General features: G+C 43.1%; 1 protein-coding gene across 4 annotated transcripts in view; it reads right to left on the bottom strand.

Annotated features, from left to right (window-relative positions):
• Positions 1-11,793: 11,793 nt before the first annotated feature.
• LDB2 (LIM domain binding 2) overlaps positions 11,794-22,991 on the bottom strand; it is a 367,396-nt gene continuing 356,198 nt past the window's right edge. The window contains exons 6-8 of one of the 4 annotated variants that reach the window (XM_028088801.2): positions 20,772-20,895; positions 17,709-17,860; positions 11,794-12,024 (exon numbers count right to left, since the gene is read on the bottom strand). In XM_028088801.2, coding sequence (XP_027944602.1) covers positions 11,794-12,024; positions 17,709-17,860; positions 20,772-20,895 — 507 coding nt within the window. Of the gene's footprint in view, positions 12,025-12,237; positions 12,289-15,002; positions 15,108-17,708; positions 17,861-20,771; positions 20,896-22,991 lie in introns of those variants that run through there. The other 3 variants (XM_028088810.2, XM_028088818.2, XM_088020877.1) reach the window with 3 other exon arrangements.

Below are 22,991 nucleotides of genomic sequence, written 5' to 3'. Positions count from 1 at the left end.
AACTTAAATCTTGGAGGAAAAATCATAATAGTGCTTTCAAAAGCACTCTGGGGTCATATAGTTATACCTAAACTATTTAAACTATTATAGAACCCAGAAAAGCCAGGATCCTTTCAAGCCCATTCTATGCAGATAGCATAATTGAGCAAAAATAGAACAAAAGAGGAAAGCAATAGCCTATTTCCTCTCTGAACACAAACGTATGCAGCATAAATGAAATAATAATAAATATAATGTAACAGCATATTAAGAGAATAATTTACCATGACCAAGTAGAGTTTAACCTAGTGAAGTTAGGAAATAAATCAACAACCTATATCTCACTAGTAGCACAAAAGGGAAAAGTAAACTTGATGACGTCCTTAGTGGACAAAATGGCATTTGCTAAAATTGAACTTCTATTGAGGATTGAGTAAAAAGTATTAGAAAGTCTTAAAAGATTGTCTCCTTTACATATCATAGAATTGACAACATCATATTAAATGAAAAAACACACAAGAATCAATTTCACTGAAACCAAGATTAATACAAAAATGCCTGTTATCACCATCACTATTTAACACAGTTTAAATTTTAGAAAGTGCATTAAGCGAAGTAATGAAAACAGAAGATACATCTATTGGAAAGATGGAGAGAAAATTTTCAATATTCACAGGAAAATTGATTATGTACTTTAAAAAGCACAAGAGAATGGAATGAAAAACTATTAGAATTAATGAGAAAATTCAGTAAAGTTGTCCAATGAAGACATCAGTGTCCAAAAATCACAGCAGTAACCAGAGGATAGAATGGGAAAAAAATACCATAGGTTTTTATGAGTAATGGTTTCAATTTCCTTATTTCAAAATAGCATGTACATATTAATTTTATTTGTTCTTTGACCCAATTGTTATTTAGGAGAATGTCTTAAATTTTTGAATGTCTGGTTAAGAATATTTTGTCTACATTTCTGTTAAACATTTTTGTGTCATTATATTGTGATCACTGTATGGAACCTGTATAATGACTGCATTGGCAAAATGCTTTAAAAGGCTTTTTTTTCTTGGACTTAATATTTGGAAAGTTTTTTTATATATTACTTAAAATGTGGCATACTTGTTAATTCTCTAAAGATAAATACATATCTATTAGTTCAATCTATTCTATTGTGTGGGAGTCAAATTCCTGAGATCTAACAGTCTGTATTGTGATGCTATGTTGCTTGGAATATAGTAGCAATTTTCATCAATGTAAAATTTAATATTTTTAAGACAAATTTTAACTTGTGTAAAATTAATATATTTAAAATTAATATATTTCGAGAGAAAGAAAGAGAACACATGAGCGGTGGGAGGGGAAGAGGGAGAGGGAGAGAAGCAGACTCCCTGCTGAGTGTGCCTGATTTGGGGCTTGATCACAGGACCCCAAGATCATGACCTGAGCTGAAATCAAGAGACAGCCGCTGATCCAACTGAGCCACCCAGGTATCCCTAAGATTAAGACTTTTTAAGTTTTTTTTATTTTTAAGTAATCTCTACACCCAATATGGGGCTCAAACCTACAACTCGGAGATCAAGAGTTGCACATTCAACTGACTGAGCCAGCCAGGCGCTCCTAAAATTAAGACTTTAACTCTTGATTTTTTTGTTTATGTATAACTGATAAATAATTTCCCATCTTTTAATTGTCATTTCGGGTCACTTTTGTTTCATGCATCTTTTCTTAATTGCTGAGTATCGATTCTTTCTGTCTTCGTTTCTCTTTCATGGTTTGCCTTTTAACAAGGGAGCTTAAATCAGTTAAGCTTATTATCATAGCTCTTACATTGACCTTATTTGTATTGTCTTGTATTTTCTAATTTTTATATGTTCTTGACATCTACTTTGTCTTTTACTATAAAAATATTAATACAAACAATTCATAATGTTAATTGACTTCTATGTGCAATATGTTTTGCATATCATACCACATTTAATTCATAACAACTTTTTGAATAGGAACTATTAAACATATTTGTTTTATTTTATTTTTTAATTTTTAAAAAATATTTTATTTTTATTTATTTGAGAGAGAGAAAGTGAGAGAGAGCATGAGTGGGGGGAGGGGCAGAGGGAGAGGGAGAAGCAGAGCAGGGAGTCTGACCTGGAGCTCCATGCCAGGACCCTGGAATCATGACTTGAGCCGAAGGCAGAAGCTTAACCAACTGAGCCACCCAGGAGTGCCAGAACGTATTTGTTTTACAAAGAAGGCAAATCAGAGGGGATCAGAGAAGTTGATTAATTTACCCCAGGTCACACAGCCAATATGCATCAAGGACAGGATGTGGACCCAGGTCTAACTCTCTCTGGAGTTCAGATGTTTTACAATTCAATATTGTCTACCAAATAGGTTTATTTAAAACAAAAAACAAAAACCAAAAAACTTTCTTGTCTTGGTATTTAGAGAAGAGAGGTCATTTTTTAATTCCTATCTTAATAATTTTCTGTTTTCTTCTAGTGCTTTTGGTTTTTTTTTTTTTTTTATGTTTCAGGCTTTAATTCGGCTGAAATTTTTACATGTGGTCTAAGGTACGGATATAAGATTATCATTTTGAAATGTATATCCAATTAGTTAAATGTTATTTAATCCCATCCTTTTCTCACAGACGTAAAATACCCTAAATTGATATACATATGTGTTGGTACATTTCTGAACTCTCTACTGGCACATCCACTTCTGGGCGCTGTCACACCATCTGCACTTCAATTTGGTGTGCCTTGGGGTCAGGTGCCCCTCATTATTCTTCATTTTCAAGAATGTTTTGGGCAGGGGCTCCTGGGTGCCTCAGATGGTTGAGCATCTGCCTTCGGCTCAGGTCATGGTCCCAGGGTCTTGGGATCAAGTCCCACATCGGGCTCCCTGCTCCTTGGGAGCCTGCTTCTCCCTCTGCCTCTCTCTTTCTCTCTCTCTGTCTTTCATGAATAAATAAATAAAATCTTCAAAAAAAAAAAAAAAGAATATTTTGGGCAGGGGCACCTGGGTGGCTCAGTTGGTTAAGTGTCTGCCTTCAGCTCAGGTCATGATCCCAGGGTCCTGGAATCGAGTCCCGCATCAGGCTCCTTGTTCAGTGGGGAGCTTGCTTCTCCCTCTGCCCCTGCCTGCCACTCCCCCTGCTTGTGCTCTATCTCTTTTTCTGACAAATAAATAAAATCTTAAAAAAAAAAAAGAACGTTTTGGGCAGCAGCTTCCATATTTGGTTTTGATGGCTGTAACATCAACTGTCCTCTGTTTCAAGGACAGTGGCTAGAAGCCATGTTAAACTGGGGATCATTTTAAATCAGAAGTTATCCATGAACCTCTTTCCTAGAAATATGAAGCGGTAATTCATCTGGTTCTTTAAAATGTGGAGCCAAATTTGTGTAACTATTGGAAGGAAGGAGAGAATTAAGGATGTCGGTGGTCTCAGTGGCTAGCAAGATTCAATTTGCTAATGGAGACAATTTGCTCTCTTAAAAAATACTGTGTCCTCCCACTAAAAATTACAGCCTATGTGGGGAAGGGAGGTGCTTGGGTGGCTCAGTTGGTTGAGCGTCTGACTCTCGATCTCAGCTTGGGTCTGATCTCAGGGTCATGAGTTCAAGCCCCACGTTGGGCTCCAGGCTGGGCATGGAGCCTACTTAAAAAAAAAAAAATACAGCCTGGAGATTATGCCACTTTATTATCTGAATTCTGCAGTGAGAGGTCAGCAACATTCTGACACTCTTGGGTGGTGGTAGAAGGGTAGATCTAGTGATTGAGTTAGGGAAGGGCCCACCCTGGAGATTTCTCCTCTCACCCCAGACAGCAAATTTCCTTTTTCTAATAATGTTGTAAAGAATCTCTCAAGGTGCACTTGGCAAATGCAAACTCCCCAAACCCAGTTGTAGAGGTAACTGGACTGAGTGCAAAGGAGACAGATGTTGCTACCTGCTCTCTCGCCTTGAGCAAAATCACAGGCCAGTCATCAAGACAGGCTGGATTAGCCTCCATTGCAGTGGAAAGGGAAATTTTCATGGGGCCAAATGGGATGATCCTTGGCTGTCCGTGTAGGTTCTTGATATCATCTCTGAATACGTTCTCATTGGCCAAATGCAATAGTGCACAGTGGCGTTTGGAATCATTAGCATGACTGAGCCAGTGGAGTTTTTTTGTAGCTGAGTGACAGTGGGAGAATCCAAGTGTGTACCTGGCTTGCCCAACCAAGACTCTGGCTCCTCAGGAATTTTTCTGGGTTTCATGATCTGTGATGCTTGATTGTTCCTCTTAGTCAACTTCACATACTGTACTTACCTTGGTCTTATTTAGAATAAAAGTTCAAAGCCATCAGTGTAGCAGAGAAAGCACAGGCTGTGAGCCAGTCATACCTGAGATCGGATCTCAGCTCTGTTGCTTATTAGCTGGAGGTCCTTGGACATTTTCCTTTATGTTTCTTTGCTCCAGTTTCCCTACCAGTAACATGATAACATTAATGCCCCCACTCCTTTCCAGAGTGGGTGTGAGGCTTACAATCCCTGTGCTTAGCATAAGTGCCTGGAATCCAGGAGATCCTCTGCAAGTAGTGGCTGTGAATTATGATTCATCTGTTTTGCTGCAAGTATGGGCAGGTTTGCCTGGAAGTGAGGAATTTCCCTGGATGAGGGACATTTAGTGTTAACACTGGGACAGTTTTAGGAAAGTGGGGTCGGTCACCCTGTTGCAGGGACACCATCCTGAGAATTCCAGAGGCCTCTGCTTTTGAAATGCTTGTGATTTAGGGTGGAGAAGGCAAATGCAGGGAATCTGAGCCCTCCTTTACCATGGTTGGCTTGGCCAATATTCACACCTTTCTTCTCCCTGAGTGAGCTCTGCAGCTTTCCCAGCACAACACATTTGCTAGTGTTGGTTAGTACTGGCTAGAGGAGGCCAAACGTGTTTGATCCTTTAGACAGTGTCCAGGTTTTACACAATTCACTCTTTCTACAAAATGTTACATTTTCACTTTTGTGACAATGGACTTCAGCTAGGCTTCAGAAGTTAAAGCCAGTTCACACTCATTTGAGAATTTTTGCAGATTTGTCTGAAAGCATCAACACTTTCATGACAGAAGAACCTGCAAATCCCCAAAGAGTGAATACTACTTTTAATGAATGGCTTACTATTGGAGAAGGGCTCAAGATACATCATGCCAACTCTGGAAGAGACACAGAGAAGAACTTCCATCAAAACAGGTTTGCTTAACTCAGGAATAAATATTTTCCAGAAATTCTTTGAAAGTCATTGGGAAATAAGAAGCATTTACTTTGTCCAGGATGGTGAAGTTCTGGGAGGAAAAGATAAGCCTGGGTGGGGCCAGAGACATTGCTTTACCAGTTCCCTTAATTTATAGTTTCAATAATCTTTCAATGCCTTTTCCAGCTCAATGGCTTCAAGTGCTGAAAATAACTTTGTGTAAACACCAACAGTGTTGATGTATTGGGTTTTGTTTAAAACCCAAACTCCTCACTATTCCCAATGATCAGAGACATTGTCTTGACAGTAGTGATGGACAAAAGATGAAACCAGAGAGCAAATTGAGAGAGGCAGCCAGATACTTGGATGCATCCATGCATTGTCCCCTCTTGCTCTGCCATGAACTCATTCTTGCCAACACAGTCACAGCATTTGCTGTTTGCCCAGGGATCTCCTGTGGCTTACCAGCAAAAGAACAGCGTTTGGAGTCCTGTGCTGGTTCAAACCTGATCTTGCTATTTTCCAATCTGTGAGGCCTTGAGCAAGTTATTCAACCTCTCTGAGCTTCATAGACAAAACACTTGCATCCCCCAACTGTGGTGAAGACTAAATGAGATGCAAAGTATGATACAGTAGAGCACAATGAATGTAAATTAAATGCTTTTAAACTCCCAGAGGTTTTATTCTCTGTGCTTTGTTGACACTGAATATATTCAGCCTTATATTCTTGGACAGCATTTTATGTACTTGTCCTCTATCCCAAGTGAATTGTAAGCACCTTGAGGGTGGACCAGGTAATGGAATCCCGAGTAATGCTCAGCATGGTGCTAGGCACATGGTAAATACCCAGTAAGTGAATTTCGATTTAACAAACTCTTATCAACCTTGGGCCAGTTTATTAATGATTATGAAATTCTAATGGGATGTAAAAAAAGGAGCTGACCAGCCATAAATAAATGGCTTAATACATTATGGTATATTCCATTAGTGGATCATTATATGGAAATTAAAATCATGTTTTTAAAGAATAGTTAACAGAGGTGGCTCATGAGACAATATTATATGAAAAGGACAGGACACATAATTGTCTTTTCTGTATCTTATCAAGACCGCAATGTATATGAGCCAAGAAGAAAAAACTGGAAAGATATGTATCAGAATATTAGCAATGTTTATATGGGGGTAGTGGAATTACTTTATTTTCTTCTTGTTCCTGTTTGCTCAGATGATCTACAATGAACATGTATTACTTATTCAGAACAAAAAACTAGTAATTTTTTTATGGAGAATGGAGGGGTACCCCATTATAAAATGAATTTCCCAAGGATGCTGCCAATGCCAATCCTGATTTGGGGACATTGAAATTGTTGGCCTTGTTCCCACCACAGCCCATCCCATGTAGTATCAGTGTGGGTTGTGTTATCCTATTGCATTAAATGCTCACCTCAAGGTTAAGAAGAAATGGAGAGAGAAAAAAATTCCCTGCAGGGACTGGGTCACTTATTTCTAAATCCCTTGTCAGATGCCCTTGAGATTTCAAGGTCTTAAATGGGGGCCTCCCTGCTTCATTCCATTACCAGGTAAATGGCAATTCTTGATCTCTGGCATCCTTTTTGACAATCCCTGAAAATACACAGCTAATGGTAGAAAGGTGGATACCAGGACCCCTCTCCCAGGCCAGAGAACACCTCCAAATACCTGACCTGCAGCATGTGTACCTGATAGTAACTCTGATAAAGTGGTTTAGAGTCAAGGGGACATGATGTTGTCACTTGTGAGCTCTGTGACCTTGGGTAAACTGTTTAACTGCTCCAAGTACCATCAGCAAAATGGGGGATGATAACATTACCTTGCCCACAGGGATATTGCAAAGATTCGATGCGATCATGCGTGCTACATTCCTAACCCAACCCACAGAGGATAACCACTACTGTGAATCTGATTAAACCAGTGTGGTTTGGTGAAAGGAGCACTGGCTTTGGCCCTGTAAACCCCCTTCACCACTTACTAGCTGGGTGACAAATGGGGTCAACTAACCTGCTTGAACATTAGTCTTCACATCTGTAAAGTGGGGCCCATAATACTAACTTCCAAATGTGGCTTTAAGGAGTAGAGAGCATGGGTGTAATAGCTACCATAGCCTGTAGAAGCCAGGCAGGTGGAGTGAATTAGTGAGATGGGTTGAGTGTGACAAGCTGAAGAGCCTTCAAGCAGGGTAGCTGTGACTCAGCACCGGCCCACTGTTACCATCCAGGGATTCAGAAATGTGAATTGTTCCTTCTGATTTGTTAAGAGAGGCATGAAATTTTAATTTGAAAATTAGTTTTTAAATGTTGACAACTAATTAGAAGTTTTTCAGGCAATGTGTAGGTCAGTAGTGGTAGATTGGATTCCCACTTGTTTATTCACACCCTTGGCCATGGGACTTAGCGGGAGGCAGAGTAGATCTCCCCACCCCACTGATGTTGGGCTTGTCCTTATGACTTGCTTTGGCCAGTGGATGCAGGGTGAACAGATGTGTATGGCTGATTTGGCTTATCCTATTTTCACTTTTTCCAGAATCTGCCAAGAGAGGAGTATGCTCCTGGAACTCACTGTCCCAGAATGAGATCTGAGGGGCTGACCTGATGCAGAGTTGCCCCAGGTGACCCATAGCCCCATGAGTGAGAAAAATAAGACCTTTGTTGTCAGTAAGCTGCTGAGTTTTGGATATTTTTACAAAGCAAAACCTAACTCATGCACCACCCTTGGATACCCAGTTTGAGACCACCCAGGTAAAGCACCTTGCAAATGACTGATATGTAGTGTGTACTTAATAATCGTTGCCCTTCGGATTATTCAGGGCATGACAAATCTCTTGGGGTTCCTATAAGAGAAGTTAGGCTTAGGCCAATGAAATGCAATGTTTGTTTTGTGCTGATTTGACCCCTAAGAAACTCGAACCCATCCATCTCTATCTATTACCTTCTTATATATCTGCAGGGATAACTGTCACCCTACATTGTGCCTTAGAATTACAGACTGTAAAACTAAACAGGATAATACATGGTAAACAGTGTTTTCATGATTTCTTGCTTGGGAATTTTTAACCATATATGTTCCATCAACATGTATGACAGAACTAGATATTAAGAATTCAGAAGGAAATGATTAAAACAGCTCAGATCTGGGAAAGTCTAGGGGGACAGTGAGGTGTATTCAGCAGCATCAACAAAACCTTATAAGGAAAGCCCTAAGGTAGAAGCAAGAACCAAGCGTCTCTTGGATCTCAGAGGGATCAGTAGATCCTGACCATAGCTGGGGAAGCAGCTCTGCAGACAGGAGAATCAAGCTGGGCTTTTAAAGATGAAGAACTTTGGTTATGTAAGAAGGTGGGTGATGATTCTAAGAAGGAAAAACATATGCAAAGTCATGTGTGACATGAGCAATTGGTGTATTCAGAAAATTGGGAGGAGCCTAGGTAGATGGCAAATCAGGTGCAAGTGGGGAGGGGCTAAAAGCACAACAGCAAGGTAAGCAAGGACCAGGATGTGAACTGCATTGGATGGTGTAGATGTTTGTTTCCAAAAATGGCTGCCGTCAGTTCCTCCCCTTTCTGTATGCACACACCACTTACCCATCAAAGAGTAGAGGCTATGGCTCCAGGCCTTGAATCGGGGCTGCTTTGAAGTATAGCACAAGGAAGAAGTGACCTTGGGTCAGTTCTACCCTTGGCAGTTTATGTTTCTCCTCTCTCGGGATGCCAGCTCTTGGAATACTCCCTCTCAGAACCCAACCATCATTCTGTGAGAACTTTGTGGAGAGGTTACACGAAGGCACTCCATTTAAGAGACCTGGCTAAGCGCCTACCTCATAGCTAGCAGTATGAATACACCATTTTGGATGTCCAGCCTGGTCAAGCCTCTGATGACTCCAGCCCCAGTCAGTGTGTGAGCCCCTAAGTGCAGTCCACCTGACAGAGACCAGTGAGCTCTCAGAAGGGTAACTGATAATAAATTGTCCTCTTGAGTTTTGGGTTGATTTGCCATGCAGCAATAGATAACTGGAACAGGTGTCAAATACTTTGTCCTAGGCATCAACTGTAATACATATTGGTGGCTTAAAAGACTTGACAAAATGGTGAGGTCGGTGGGGGATAAACTGGAAGTTCTCTTAGCAGTACTCTGGTGGGTAAGCAATAAAGTAGCAGTTCCCTATATGTCCTTTGGCTCTTTTGCTATTCTACTGCACATTTTTTCTCAAAATGCTAATATTCTAGAGAAGCAATGTGATGTTCTAGAAAGGATGTAGGCTTTGTAGTCAAGAGAGATCCAGATTCAAATCCCAACTATGTCACCCATGAGTTATGAGATGAGACAAGTCACTTAATGGAGTAGACTGTGCCCTGCCTAGATGCCCTTTCTGAGACTGGCACACCCACACCAGCACACTATAACTGTTGCCTTCTATTTGGCCATCTTATTCTCTGCAGAACTGCCCTGAGCTGATGGAGGCCATCTTCTTTTAAAGGTTACAGTCTCCTATACCCTGGGGATGGCTCCAGCCAATGACTGAGTGGTATAGGTGCACAAAAGTCGGGTGGCTCAGCTCAGGAGGGGGCATTTCTACAGTGAGGTCTGTGTTCTGAGCTCTCCCTTCATGGACCAGGTCCAGAACACAGACTACATGAGTCCACAGCTTTTCTAGACTTTTTCCCCTTCCCTACCCTGTTCCCCCTGACTTTCTTAAAGATTCCCTTTCTTTCACCTGAAGAACACTCCCTCAGTCATCTTGTGCCCCAAAATCCTGACCTCAGGCTCTGCTTCTGAGAATCCCAACCTAAGACACGTGGCCTCCCTTAGCTTTTCTTTTTCAAATTCCCCTTTCCAGAATTCGCCAAGATGATAAATTAAAATCGCCTGGCACTTAAGACACATCCAACGCATGCTAACAAATTTCGTCTCTCATCTTCCTCACTGGTGGAAAACAAAGTGGAGAAACACAAGGGAATTTTTTTAAACAAAAAAGTCCTCAAGTGAATTTTCCAGAGTCTCGTATAGCAGCTTTTGAGAAAAATAGGCAAGCAACACTGATTTTTAAAAACGAAGATATTAATGCCAACTTTGTGAAGCTCTGAGGATGAGCTGAAATAATGTCCGTGGATCTGAAGTTGGTTTGGTTGGTGCAAAATATACTCTCAGCGAGTGGAAGCTACCACTCTTCCACTTGCCAAGCTCCAGAAGCACAAGCCAGATCTTCCTTGCTCAGAGCAGACACTCCCACATCTGCCCAAGTGAACTGCAGTGAGTAGGGAAAGGAATCAGACTTGACAAAGAACAGCGCAGCTTTCACAAGTCCACTCCACGAGTAGGCTGGGCGCTAACTCCAAGCTCCAGACTTCTCATAATTGTGGGCAGATTTCTCTGCCTGTGCTCACAAACAGCCAGATCCACTTGCATTGGTCGTTAACACAGTTTATTATTGGCACACTTATCAGTAAAGCATACATAAAATACAGCTGTTTTATAACACACGGAGCCACTGTGTCTTTACATGTGTGGAAGAACATATTAATATGCAAATGGAAAAATTAGTTCTCTTATAAAGTTTCACATAAATACACTGGAATTGCCCCAAAAGAAAAATCCCCATAAAAGAACCAAGGGAGGGCTTTACAAAATATTATACAAGAAATATACTATGAAAAGAAACAAGTCAACTCAGATACAATAAAAAACACAAAAAAGTTTCAGATTTATTAAACTGCCCACAAAATTAATGGATTACATGGCTTGAAAAGATTTGGATCAACAGCAATTTTACAAATGCATCAGTTCTCAAAGGGCCAGGTAGGTGTCTTTCTTTACATAAAAAATCCACCTCAGTGTCTTCGATGACAAAAAGACATTTCTTGTTTCAGCACTTGGGCTCGATTGAACCAGCTTGGGTTGGAGAACCGATCGACATTAGCTCACCCATAAATTACCCTGCTAGGCCCTCTTAGCTGTTACCCAATGAAGGAAAAGGTGAAGAAAATAATAAAAATTAATAAGGATACACTTAAATTACTGTCCAAAAGCTGATTTTTTTTCTTTTCTTTTTTTACTGAAACAAGAAACTCTCAGATGCAAGTCAAAAAGCAGAAAATATTTTACAATATTAAAAAGTCATCTGTAGTTAGGGTCGGCATATAATGAGACCCTGAGCACTGAGGGCGTATTGACAATATGGCCTTCGTTGGGTTGGGTTGGGTTGGGTTGGGTTGGGCGGGGCGGGGCAGGGCGGGGCGTGTAATTAACAAACATGTGGTTAACACCCAGCCAGGAGAAGCGCGAGCGTTCGCTCTGGTTTTAATTACGCTCAGTGCCAGTAGCTGTGTTACCTGCGAAGGCCTCCAGGGAAGGGTCATGGAAGTTTATTGGAATAATCCTCTCAATTCAAAAAGGAAAAAAGAAAGAAACTCAAACTCAGATCATTGTGATTTAGAAATAGGTATTCGCGTGGAAAAGTTTTTATTTCTCCTCCTTCCTCTCCTGTAGGCAAGGATCTGCAAGCGTGGGTGTGTGTACCCCACGGCCTACTGACAGTGGGTGCAGGTGCGGGTCAGTCTCACTGGGGAGCCTGGGGCGGGGCGTTTTCTGATTTGGTCTCTTGAGCGGCGGGGGGTTTACTGCTCCACGGGCTGCTGTTCCCCAGGGTGGGGGGGCTGTTGAAGTCTTCCTCGTCGTCCACGCCGTTGGCCGCGTCATATTGCGTGTTTTCTAATCTAGTGATTAGCCTTTCGTCCTCGTCCCCAAACTCACCTCCCATCAGAGTTGGCTCTCCTACCACCATCACATCCTGTGAACAGCAGCTGACATTATTACAGGGAAACCTTGGGACAGAGAAGCTCAGCTTAAAACACTAGCGGGAGGGGCTGGGCGATCTAGGACAGACACACTCGTGTACTGTGTCCCGGGGGTCAAGTCTCAAAGTTGGGGGGGGGGGCGAGACGCATATTTGATTTCTACAGGAAATAAACATTGCCTCCTGACGGGGAACAACCACGCGAGTTTATGTCCTTAGTGCGCAGCCTGACACCGGAGAACGAGCAATGCTAGCAATCTGCAGAAATAAAAAAATCGATTTTTCAAAATTAAAAAAATCCACGCTTTTAACTTGCCGACATTAGGGACTTCAGAGAGGGCTGTGCAACCTTCTGCTGGGTGCTTTCCAATACCTCCAAAACTCCGCCACTTTTTATTTAGGGCCTCTGAATGGCTTTGGAAACCAGCAGCCAACTGGGGAGGATGCAGTTCTACGATATTCACGCAACTCATTCCAAATGGCATTCTCTCTGTCCCAAGGACGGTATACATTTTAATTGAAGACAGAATCTCTCCTTTTTCTACTCAGCCAGGCCCTTTTATGCAGCCAATATCCTTGACATTCTGCTACTTAATTATGGTAATTAATTTAGGTAAAGTTTTCGATAAAAACAATGTTCACACTGATTTGACAATTTGCATAGCTAATTAAGTCATTAGCAAAAACCTGCTGATTGCCAACAAGCCCTGAATTTACCATCTGTTATTTCATGGTGCCTGTCACCTATCCCCACACAGGCAACCCTGCCACCAATCTGGGCAGTAAAGAGAACCAGTCTGTCCAGCTGGTGCCATAAAAGGAAGATGAAGAGCACTAATTATAATTACATTGATGAAGCTGGTAGTCATCAGAAATGGAAGCGTGCAAGAAGAATCCATCTAATCACTCCTTTAAGTATAAATTGTCCTTCCATGCAAACAAGGAAGCCACCTACTGTAGCTGGGAGCTTCGTGGAGGCCACGCCTGGGGAGGGACGGGGGAGAAGCACGCATACACAGGGCACAGCTCCAGCCTCTTTGTTCAAAGGGGGCCGTATGGGGTTGATGGGTGACCTGGGCATGGGACAGGACACCTGTCAGGTGATACTGCTGGGCAGGCTGTGAGCAATGGTCTACTCAAAAGTGCAGTGACTCCAGAAGAGTGCCCAATGCTGTCAGCGTCTGCCTCTGCCAGAAAAAGCAGGGCTGAGCCAGATGCTTTTGGGCATGTAAGGGTGCGTTTCCTGACAGGGAGGCTATGCCTTGGACGAAATGCCTTGGTAACTGGGCAAAAAATTGCCCTTACTGGGGGCAAGAGAGGCTTTCCTGGGACAGTATGGTAGACTACCGCCTTTGGTCAGGAGAAGGTCCAGTGGACCCTCCAGTTTCCTTCTAGAATTCTGAAGGTGCCAATTGAAGAGAACCCTTGATGTCCACCTGGTCGATTTTGGAATGGAAAATTTGGTTTGATTGATTGATTGATTGATTCCCCGAGAATTATGGGGAAGGTCATCAATGGATTTCCAAACTGTGTTTTCTGACTAATCACTCTTGTGATTTGACAAACATGATTTTAAAGAGCTATGTCCCAGGTTAAGTAAATGCCTCAAATACAAATTGGGTAAACTCAGCGATACAGGTGCTGGCGGGGAAATCAGCAGTGTGCTTCGAAGAACGTATTGATTATGCGGCGAAGAGCCAGACGTGACACTGACATGGACTCAAGGTGAGGAACAACATAGACAGAGACTCTGGCAAGAATACGGACAGGACTGGAGATGGAATGGGCTCTCCAGAGAGGAGGGGACGTTATCGGGTTAGCCACACGGCCCGCTGAGAGTGTTCTGGACAAAAAAGAAAGCCACTTGGTTACAGGCAATCGGGAGACAGTGCTTATGACCAGGAACAAAGGTAAGGGGAAAGAATAGGGCAAGATTGGGGAGAGGATGACGTGGGTTAATCTCATTTCATGACTTAGGTGCAGCACATTTTGGAAGGGTTGGAAAACACATGCGTGAGGTGTCACAGGACAGGAGAAGGGCATGGGGACCGGCCACGTGGGTCCGCATTAGTATCATGAGTCCAAGATCATCGAGAGAGGCTGGGACAGTGTGGGGAGGTAAGCATAATTTGGAAACAGAGGAGAAAAATCAGAAGGCAGCTTAAGCGTGACATTAGGAAAAGGTCCTCAAAACTCCAGATGCCTTCATGGCATCAGAAAAATAATGGTCATTCACAAAAAGTACTATGAAAATCGTGATTTGAATCACTCCAAATGGGGCCGGTATCGGCTCATAGTGTTTGGAACAGCTGTAAAGATGCCCAGGCATAGATCCTTGTCAGCATCCTAAATTTCAGAGAGATGCCACATTTGCCTTCCTGATTATAAAAGAAAAGCCTTAACCAGATACATAATCCTGTGTGTACGCGTGGGAGTGATCGATAGATGGCAAGCTATGAAAGAGATGTGTGCTAAGGGCTTCTTAGGCGCGTACATACTTGAGGCCACTTACACACACTTACACAAGTATGCACAGGGCTCTACCTGGAACCTACGTCTACAGAACCTGCAGACGAGACGAGTGGTTCTCTGCTCAGGCGGTCTCGATTTGTTAGCCTCACACAAAATGAATGGAGACATAGTGCACATTTGGGGCTGCCTCTCACTAGTGGAAGCTGGCTCCATTTTCCCCACCCCCACATCTTTAAAAATCCCCCCAACATTCAACATCGGTCGTGAGAAGTGCATTTCCTTCCCATGTCTGCTTTCTCGTGTATCCCACAGGAGGCAGGGCTGGTGTGTCTGAGAGTAGCCCAGATGCCCTCGGCTCCCCATGAGGCAGACCTCTCTGCTCCTTGCTGGAGGCCTGGAGGTGCCACCAGCTCTTGCCCATGTCACATCTTCTCACTAATCCCCCGTGCAAGGACCACCAACCTCTGAGGAGGACTGGAAGTGACTCCTTTCAGGGCCCCTCAATGCTTCTCCTTAAATTGGCCAGAAGGGGTCACTGCTGTTGAATGACACAGGTCTCCATCCCTCCCAGGGTTGAGGCTGCAGTTCGGGATCGCTCCTAGCCCCTGCTCATGGAGTGAGAAGCAGAATCCAAGGATTAAACCCTAGTCCTCGCCAGACACACGCGTTGCTGCCGTGGCAGCTAGGCGGACCACAGCTGTGGTCACGGTGGCACATAAACTCTGGTCATGCCTGGGAATGAGGCAGCCAGGGCTGCAGATCACTTTCGATTTTAACAGTAAAATCGTGTCGGTAGTTCAGTACACAGGGTTAAAAGATGTGGCCACTACAAGCCAGACGATGCTTATCATTTAATTGTCCATTTAACTGGAGTGCGCACAGAAATGTGCACATTTTTCCTAACCTGGTTGCCTTTCCCTGCCCCTCTTGGCCCTCTGGAAGTTTTACTCGGTTAAAACCTCTTTTAATTGCAAGGAGTGGGGATGGTGCTGAAATTCTGCTCTCACTTTCTAATGGTGCCTTGTTCTCACCAAGTCCAAAGGGTTTCAATTCACTAAGAACCCTCTTGACACAGGTATCCTCCACTAAGATGCAGTTGGGGGATTGGAGGAAAGGAGCATCAGGAAGTCGAGCAAACTACGTGGCGTGCCCTTTAAGATAAAATTGAAATGTTTCCAATGAGGCCAGGTATGTCAAAACACATGAAACTCATGCTGCTATTCTACACCTGAGGCAGATATCGAGGATGGACGGCTCAGCAAACCCAGTCTGGGCCTCCGAATCCCACTCAGTGCTGGACCCTGTTAGCTGACCCCAGGAGACTGAGCTGGCAGGCGAGAGGAAACCTCTTGGCCATCCCTTGAGTAGACATGAGCTCTTCAATGACAGGGCCTGGGTTTTTGCTGTCTTTTGTTTGTTTACTCTTGGTATAGTGGGGGGCACATAGTAGGAGCTCAGAAAACATTTGTCGAACTGAGCTGAATTCTTGCAGCCACTGTGCCTTTAAATAGTGATGTCGCAGTTCCAGAATTCTCTGGCATGCACTCTCATTTGCAAGGGGACACTACAAATGTTAGTTTCTAAAACTCCAGGAGTAGATGAAGAATGGGTTACTTGTGAGCACTTCTGGGTTGATTTATTTATACCAGGCCATTTTCTCTATGCATTTTCCAATTTAACCAGGAGTGGGCCTAACTTATTGGTACCTTCATAAAAAGACTGTTTTTCTTCTTTGATTTTTTTTTTTTTTCCTGACTCTTTAGCCCAGTTCAGAAAACAGAGGTGAGTCTGGCATTATTTAAAGTCTATAATTCCTAGCGGTCTTAAAATGGTACCTTCCCCACAGGCTGGCCACTCTCTCCATGACCCTTTCTTTCTAGTGCAGTGAGGATGAAAACCATACCCTCTGTCTACGGAGGACAGGAGAAGATTCCCAGTGGACCCGGGGATCCTCAGGTACTGATGGGGTTGGTTTTAGCCAAAGAAAACGGACCGATGGAAAGTGGGTAAAAGTGGGTCGGGGACACATTTGAAAGACACATTTAGAAGGAAGTGGAGAATCCCCATGAAAGAAGGGTCCACTCTCACAAGGGGAGAGATGTGAGGACAACAGATCAAGAGGGGAAAAAAGGTGAGAAAGAGGGAAAAGGTCAAATTGCATCAGTTGAGGGAAGTGACAAGAAATAGAGCACGTTTCCCAAGACATGGCGTCTAGAGGATATCCATGAAGCACCACGAAGGTGTTGGGGCTCAAACGACGGTCAAACGCCTGGTGACAGGGTGGTGTGGCTGGGGCAGCAGAGAAGGAGTGCCCACAAGTAATCGTGGAGGGGACAAGGAACAAGAAATGCTTAGAGGAGCATGGGAATTTGAAAGCTATAAATGGTCTGACACTGAGCTGAGGGATTTGGAGTCCGGCAGGAATTGGGCAGACAGGACTTGAAAGTAAAAGTAACAGGAGATGAAGAAAGATGAAGAAAGGGCCACATGGTGTACCCTCTTTGGGGACACCCGTCAGCTGTCAGCCTCGGAGTTCAAAGAAGCCCCCTTCTCAGTGGCCCATTTCCTTTGTCAAGACCCAGAAATGAAAGAAAGGGTCAAGAGGTCCAGAGAGCTGAGACCAAACCAGGGGCCGACCCTCCCCCTGAGCTCACGAAATGGGTAAAGTGGAATCCACTAAGCTGCATTTTGAGTGGCCGGGAGTTAATTACCTGAGTCTTAAAATAGGAAGGGACACCCAGGTCGGGAAGGCCCAATCCAATTACAATACGGAGTCTGAACGCCGGGAGCTAGCTTCCAGTGGAGCACGGGGTCTCCAGTGATGGTGCCGACAGCCCCTTCTATGCCACCAGGCATTGCTGCTAAGTGATATTTTAATTAAACCTTAAGTGACATATCTCCTGTCTGTGACTCTGACGGCTTTTTAATTCAGGTCCCTGCGCAGCACAGACTCTTAATATTCCTTTCTAATTCCCAGGTTGCGAGGGAAGGTTTCCATGGCAGGACTCCGCCCTCCCCTGCCCCTCCCCTCCCCCACCCCCAACCCACCCCCACCCCCACCCCCACCCCCACCCAGGCCTTGCCCTCCGCCAACCCCCAACCTGCCCAGAACGCCCTGGCAGCTCAGGGAGGCTTTCACGTGGGCCCCTGCAGGTGGGAGACAGGCAAAGGCAGGATTTCAGGCCTAAAAGAAAAGCGAGACTTACAGGTACCTGACTGGACAGACTCAGGTTGGCGGCCGGAGTCTTCTTCTTGCTGCCGGTGCTGTTGGCGTTGTTCCCGGCGCTGCTGTTGGACGTGCTGCTGGTGGAGTTTTTCCTTTTTCTCCGCTTGGTTGTCGGCTGCCTGGTGGGTTCTGCTGCACAATGGAAAATGGATGGGGGATCAGTTCCGGGGGGACGGTCAAAATACTGTCCCTCCAAGGAGGCTGTGCTTGCGAATTGAAAAGAGTAGACTCTAAATTGTTTCCATTTCTTTTAGATGTACGCGGAGTAAAGGGAGGAAGCGGTTGTTTTATTTTTAGCCCAAAATGCGTGCAACCCTCTTCTTTGGTATCTAGATAGAATGATTTATGTCTTACTGTGTTTCACGAATGTTGTATGTCTGGAATCTATCAATATATTTTAAGGGCCAGCCGCAAATACCACTTTTATAGTTGAGTTAAAAATATCACTACCATTTCAAAATTGGGAAAAACATTTTTCTCTGGACTGTTCTGTCTTTAGAGCCAAAGGAGGGCCCTGGGCTCCCTTGGGTTGGCAGGGAGGGAGCTTCTGAGATATGAGGGAAAGGATGAAACCAAGCGAAGGGGGTGGACCTGTGTAGGAGCCGTGTCTCCCGGTAGACGCCCAGCACCATCACACCTGGAGATGCTCGAGTACAAAGAAGAGGAAGCCTGAGTTCTGTCAGCCGAGGGCTCCCCAGCTCAGTATGGTTCTCAAGTTGCATGGTTTGGACCCCGATGTTTAAAGAATGCTACTAATTTCAACACTCCTGTGGGAAAAATATCTTCGTGTGCAAGGGCCAGCATATTCATGAAGGGGAACTAGATCTTTTCAAGAAAGTCCTGTTTAGAAACAGGAAAATATTTTGGACTGGATGGATGGGCAACGTCTTCTTGGAAGCATAGGGACCTGTGGTGATGTGCGGTCAGATGAATATTATTTATTTATACATCATGTAGTGAGTTTTATCAAATGTTTTCATGTTCTTCATGGTTTCTATGTCATGACTATCTTATATTCATAGCAACTCTATTAATTAGATACTATTCTAATCTGTGCTTTGTGAATGAGAAATGTTCAGAAACTTTTTTCCAGGCAGTTACTCAGTTGGAAATGGAATGTAAGAGCATCCTTTTTGCTAACCCTAGTCTTGACCCAACTCTGAAGGAGAGAAGGTGAGCCGGGGCCATACTGGAACCAAGTGAGAGGGCCTCTTGGCATTTTCTTAAAACACCTATGCTGCTTCTGATGGGCAGTGGGCAGGATATCCTTTAAGGCTCATTTCAAAGACCACCTAGTCCACCAAATTATCCCTGACTTTTGAGGAAGAAGGGAATTATGTTCCTATTTATGTACCATTTCGTTTCTTTCATGAATATTTTATCTCTTATGTTCAGAGGTGTTCATCAAAGGGCCTAACATGTCTGTCCGTAGAGAGTTATGGGTACTTGTCCTGAAGGTTGGGGAAACAGGAAATAGAATTGGTCCAGCTCATGGTGCCAGAAGAGTTGAGTTACACATTCAAAGTCAAGCAAATACTCAGTTCCCCTGACAAACGTCTTCTTCCTTTACCTCAAGAATTAAAATTGGCTACTTTTTTTTTTTTTTGATATCTGTACTTCTTTTGTGAAATTTGGGGGAAATATACCGACACTGCATACTCTGGATTACTCCCATTGGCAGCAGGTAGCTGAGGTCATAGAGTCATGAACTCTGGAGACGTAAGCACTTATTGTGACAAAACAGACCTCCTTCACTGATCAGCTATGAGACCGTCTTTGGCAAATTACTACTTAAATCTCAGGGCCTGTACATTTAAAATGGAAGTAATATTAAATACCTCATAAGGTTATTGTGAGGATTCAGAAAGAGAATGGAGGGTCTGGGCGGGCTGGGATTTCTGACTGTTTCATTCGGTGCTGTACCCCTTAGTGACTGGAACAGTACCTGGCACCTAGTAGGGGCTTAATCAATAACTACTGAATGAATGATTTAGTTAATAAATAATATATGTTATATATGCATATGTTGGAAAATATAGGTTCTCAAAGCACTGAGTGAAATATTTTTTCCCATAAAGCCTTATTGATATTGAAAGAGAAAATAATCTAAGCACATTCAATAGGTTTGAAAAATAATGTTTCAAATGTCTAAAATTCCTCTAAGACAGAGATGTAAATATTCTATGTAAAATGATGCTCGTTTTCTCAGATTTCTAAATATGCACTTGGTTACATCTGCTATATTCACTTCCTATAAAAATGCCTGGCCCATTACCAGTGGAAGGTGACCATTCTATTTTGTGATTCAGAAAGCTATGTGCTTCGTGTTAATAATTACTCTTTATAAAAATAATTTTTAGCGAACGGATACGTTTTGCTTTTATGATCAGTGAGGCTCGACACACGCCTGGGAGTAAAAATGTATTAGATAGAACGACAATTAATGATGACTGGAAGCAGTAATTTCAGAGCCCCAGCAGGAGACTATAGTATCTAAACTGCATTCTAAGGAAGTGAGGAAAATGGACTCTTTTATGTATTCTCTTCATGATCAGAGTCCCCTTTGATACTAGATCTATCTTAAAAAAGGGAGCAAACTTATTTATTTATTTTTCTTTATTTCCTTCCTTCCTTTCCCCCCTTCCATCCTCCCTCCCTCCCTTTCTTCCCATAATTTATATCATTCTTAAAGAAAAAACGAGCAAAAGAACAATGGACCATGAGAAGCCATCAGTCTTGTCCAGTGGAATAGCCACCGGCCTGGGAGATAGGAAACCTTGCTTCTGATTTCTGCTTTGCCAATGATCTTGGTAACATTAAATAAATCAATTGACCGCTCTGGGTTTCAGGTCCTAAGTGAGATTATAGATGATTCCTAAGGATGCTGGTACTTCACAAATTCAACATCCCCACATCCAAATATCCACAAGAAACTAGTCTTCCTGACAAATCTATGATTCCTTCCTTCCTTTTCACATCCCTTCATCCCCCAAAGAGGCCTCAGAAAATGCATTTAGAACAAGAGTGAAGAACGAGCTCGTACCTGGGGGTGCCACCATCCGCTGCCACTTCTGAAACAAGCAGGTCTTCAGGCAGTCTCGTGGACTGAGGTTGTAAGTTTTATGTCTCGACATCAGTTCCTGCATTGGCTCCAGTATTACACACAACTGCAAAAAGTTCAAAGACATCAGTGTTTCACTACTTGATAATATGATTTGCAATAAATAATGTTAACAGCTGGAAACAATTAGAAACCTCAAAGGTACTTTTCTTTTTTCCCCTGGTTTTGATTTTCTCTACCCAAGTTTGGAGGAAAAGAAATATTACCAACACTTGATAATGCCCACCTAATTTACTATTACTTATAATACCATATTATAGCTGAATGTGATTTACACACACACACACACACACACGCATGCACGCACGCACGCACACATCCAGACACATTCTGTACAAACTGTTGGGTGGATATATGTAGCTCTATTCTGAATTCAAATGATTCTCTGTGGTTAAAGAAAAAAGCTCTCTTCCATGGCGCACAGCATGCTCTGATTTCTGCTCTGGTTTCTGCTGTTGTTCCTGTTTGTATAACCACACACTGTGAGTTACAATGCTAGTTTATGTAGATTATATGGCAGTGAAAGCCATCTTTTAAACTGTGGAGAACAAAGTGGCAACTTCAAGTACTTTTTGGATCCTAATTCTTATCAAGGTCCACGATGAACACTATTTTATTTTTATTCATGTACTCATTTGTATTTTACACATAATGATAATGTCAGTAACATATGCCAACATGAGTTCAGAGTGGGAGCTTTTTCTGTGGCTCTGTACACTGTTGCTTTCTTGCCTCCTTTGGCTAGGTTTTTCAGGTTTACTTTGGTCCAAGACATCTGATGACAAAGATTAATGAATGAGCAAGAAGGTAAATCCATTTAGGATTGCCTTGAACTTTTCTGAATTCCTTCTCAGTTGGAAGCTCATCAGAATACTGCTGCATTGAGAGTGCTGTATCTAAGAAGACAAAGACCACAACACAGCTGTACACATATTGGCAAAGCACCCATCCTTCCATGTGGAAAGACAGCATTTCATTATAAAAGGCAGATGTGCCTTCACCGCCCATCATTTTTACCACTCCTTTCCCTTCTGTCATTACTCAGAGGACATGCTGCTTTTTGTCCACTGGTCCACTGGGTTCCCTCTACTTGGAATTCTTCCCTCCCCTCTTCTTGGCTAATGCCCACTCATCCTTGAAGACAAGGTTACTTCTTCTGTTACACTCGTGTACCTCTCCCTATGCAGGCTGAACTGGGTGCCTCCGGACAGTTCTCCCATGGCACTCAGCCCTTTCTTGCTCTATGAACTTACTCATCCATGCTTTGCAACCCTCTGCTTCCAAGTTTCTCTTCTACTTGACCTTGAACTCTTTAAATGCCCAGACTGCCTTTTTACTCTGTTTTCCTAGGTTTGGCTCAAGTGAATGGATGCATTTAAGGTGTTCTTATAAATACTGGAAGATCTTTTCATGGCAATGTTCCTGATAGTATGGTCTAAGGAATACTTCTGTCAGAACCAAATGAGTTGATCATTAAAAATGCAGACTTCCAGGCTCTTCCCCTTCTGTTTCACTGGGTATGGAACGAGGGTCCTGAATCTGCCTTTTGGAAAAGCATGCTCATGTCTAATTCTGATACATTCTACTAAAGTTTGAGGTCTGCTTTAGGATAGATACATATAAACAGCAAGACACGTGCAAATTCCCCGTGGTTTCCAGTTTGAACTCCACTTTTTTCTCACTTAACTCCACTTGCCCATGCTCTTCCTCTCTTCTCAAGCCCAAGCATGACAATCAAGATTACCTTCATCTAGAAAAATTTCTCTGCTCTTTTTATCTATCAATGATCTAAACTTGGCCCAAACCGCTAACTCCATTGACAGGACAAATGTAATCACTTTCCCATTGCAGTTTCTCAGGAAGAAAAGAGCAAGATTTTGAAGCCTGAATGATACAAGTACAGTGTGAGCCTAAGAGACACTTTGGCCAAAGAGCCACTCAACCCTAGTGAACCAGGCTGTCAGGTAATGAGATCTGGATTAGTCATGGGGCATCTTCAGTCCTGTGTTTCTTCTTGCTTACTTCGTAGTCCTTTCTGAAATTTAAAATGTTGGTAAGGAAGACCCCATGAAAGCGAGGAATTCCTGTGCAATTAACCCCACATTCCCACACTGTGAAGACTCGATGTGTATCTTTCCTCCA

Source organism: Eumetopias jubatus, unplaced genomic scaffold (genome assembly GCF_037043125.1).
Source record: "Eumetopias jubatus isolate StellerSeaLion01/CBP00866 unplaced genomic scaffold, mEumJub1_p1.0 scaffold_2, whole genome shotgun sequence".
In the NCBI taxonomy this organism is placed as follows: domain Eukaryota; kingdom Metazoa; phylum Chordata; class Mammalia; order Carnivora; family Otariidae; genus Eumetopias; species Eumetopias jubatus.
The sequence above is the reverse complement of the archived record's forward strand: the minus strand, read 5'-3'. Positions and strand labels throughout refer to the sequence as shown.